We start from the raw sequence: 455 nt of genomic DNA on the forward strand, positions 1-455 counted from the left end.
GTAACCCCCCCGCCCCCCCGGGCCCCCCCCCGGTCCCGCCCCGCCACGACGGCGGGGAGGGAGAGCAGCGTGCCAGACTACAACTCCCATGACGCCCTACGGCGCTCGGGACACCGCTGCGCGTGCGCGCAGGAGTCCGTTAATGAGTACTACCACTACCGGCATGCTCCAAAGATATCGCGAGAGTTAGGGCGGAGGGGTGGTGGGGATTCCGTCTTGCTCCCGCGAGATTTGGGGGTATAAGCCCGTGCTGCGCGGAGCGGGAGACCCCTTTCGGCTTCCGCCTGGCCAAGATGGCGCCCAAGGCGAAGAAGGAGGGTGAGGGCGCGGGGCGCTGGGTCTGGGTTGGGGTCCCCCGGCGGCGTGTGGGACCCCGCGGGGTGCTGGTGTATGTGGGGGGGATCCGGGCTGAGCGAAGCGGGGAGTGGCGCAGGGTTCCGGCGCTGTGTTAGGTG

The 455-nt window shown here is 70.1% G+C and overlaps 1 protein-coding gene across 1 annotated transcript in view; it reads left to right on the plus strand.

The window, feature by feature from the left end:
• Positions 1-183: 183 nt before the first annotated feature.
• The window catches only part of RPL23A (ribosomal protein L23a), a 1,989-nt gene continuing 1,717 nt past the window's right edge, over positions 184-455 (plus strand). Inside the window, exon 1 of the mRNA XM_005425434.1 lies at positions 184-318. Coding sequence (XP_005425491.1) covers positions 294-318 — 25 coding nt within the window. The 5' untranslated portion in view covers positions 184-293. The remainder of the gene's footprint in view (positions 319-455) is intronic.

Source organism: Geospiza fortis, unplaced genomic scaffold, assembly GCF_000277835.1.
Source record: "Geospiza fortis unplaced genomic scaffold, GeoFor_1.0 scaffold425, whole genome shotgun sequence".
In the NCBI taxonomy this organism is placed as follows: domain Eukaryota; kingdom Metazoa; phylum Chordata; class Aves; order Passeriformes; family Thraupidae; genus Geospiza; species Geospiza fortis.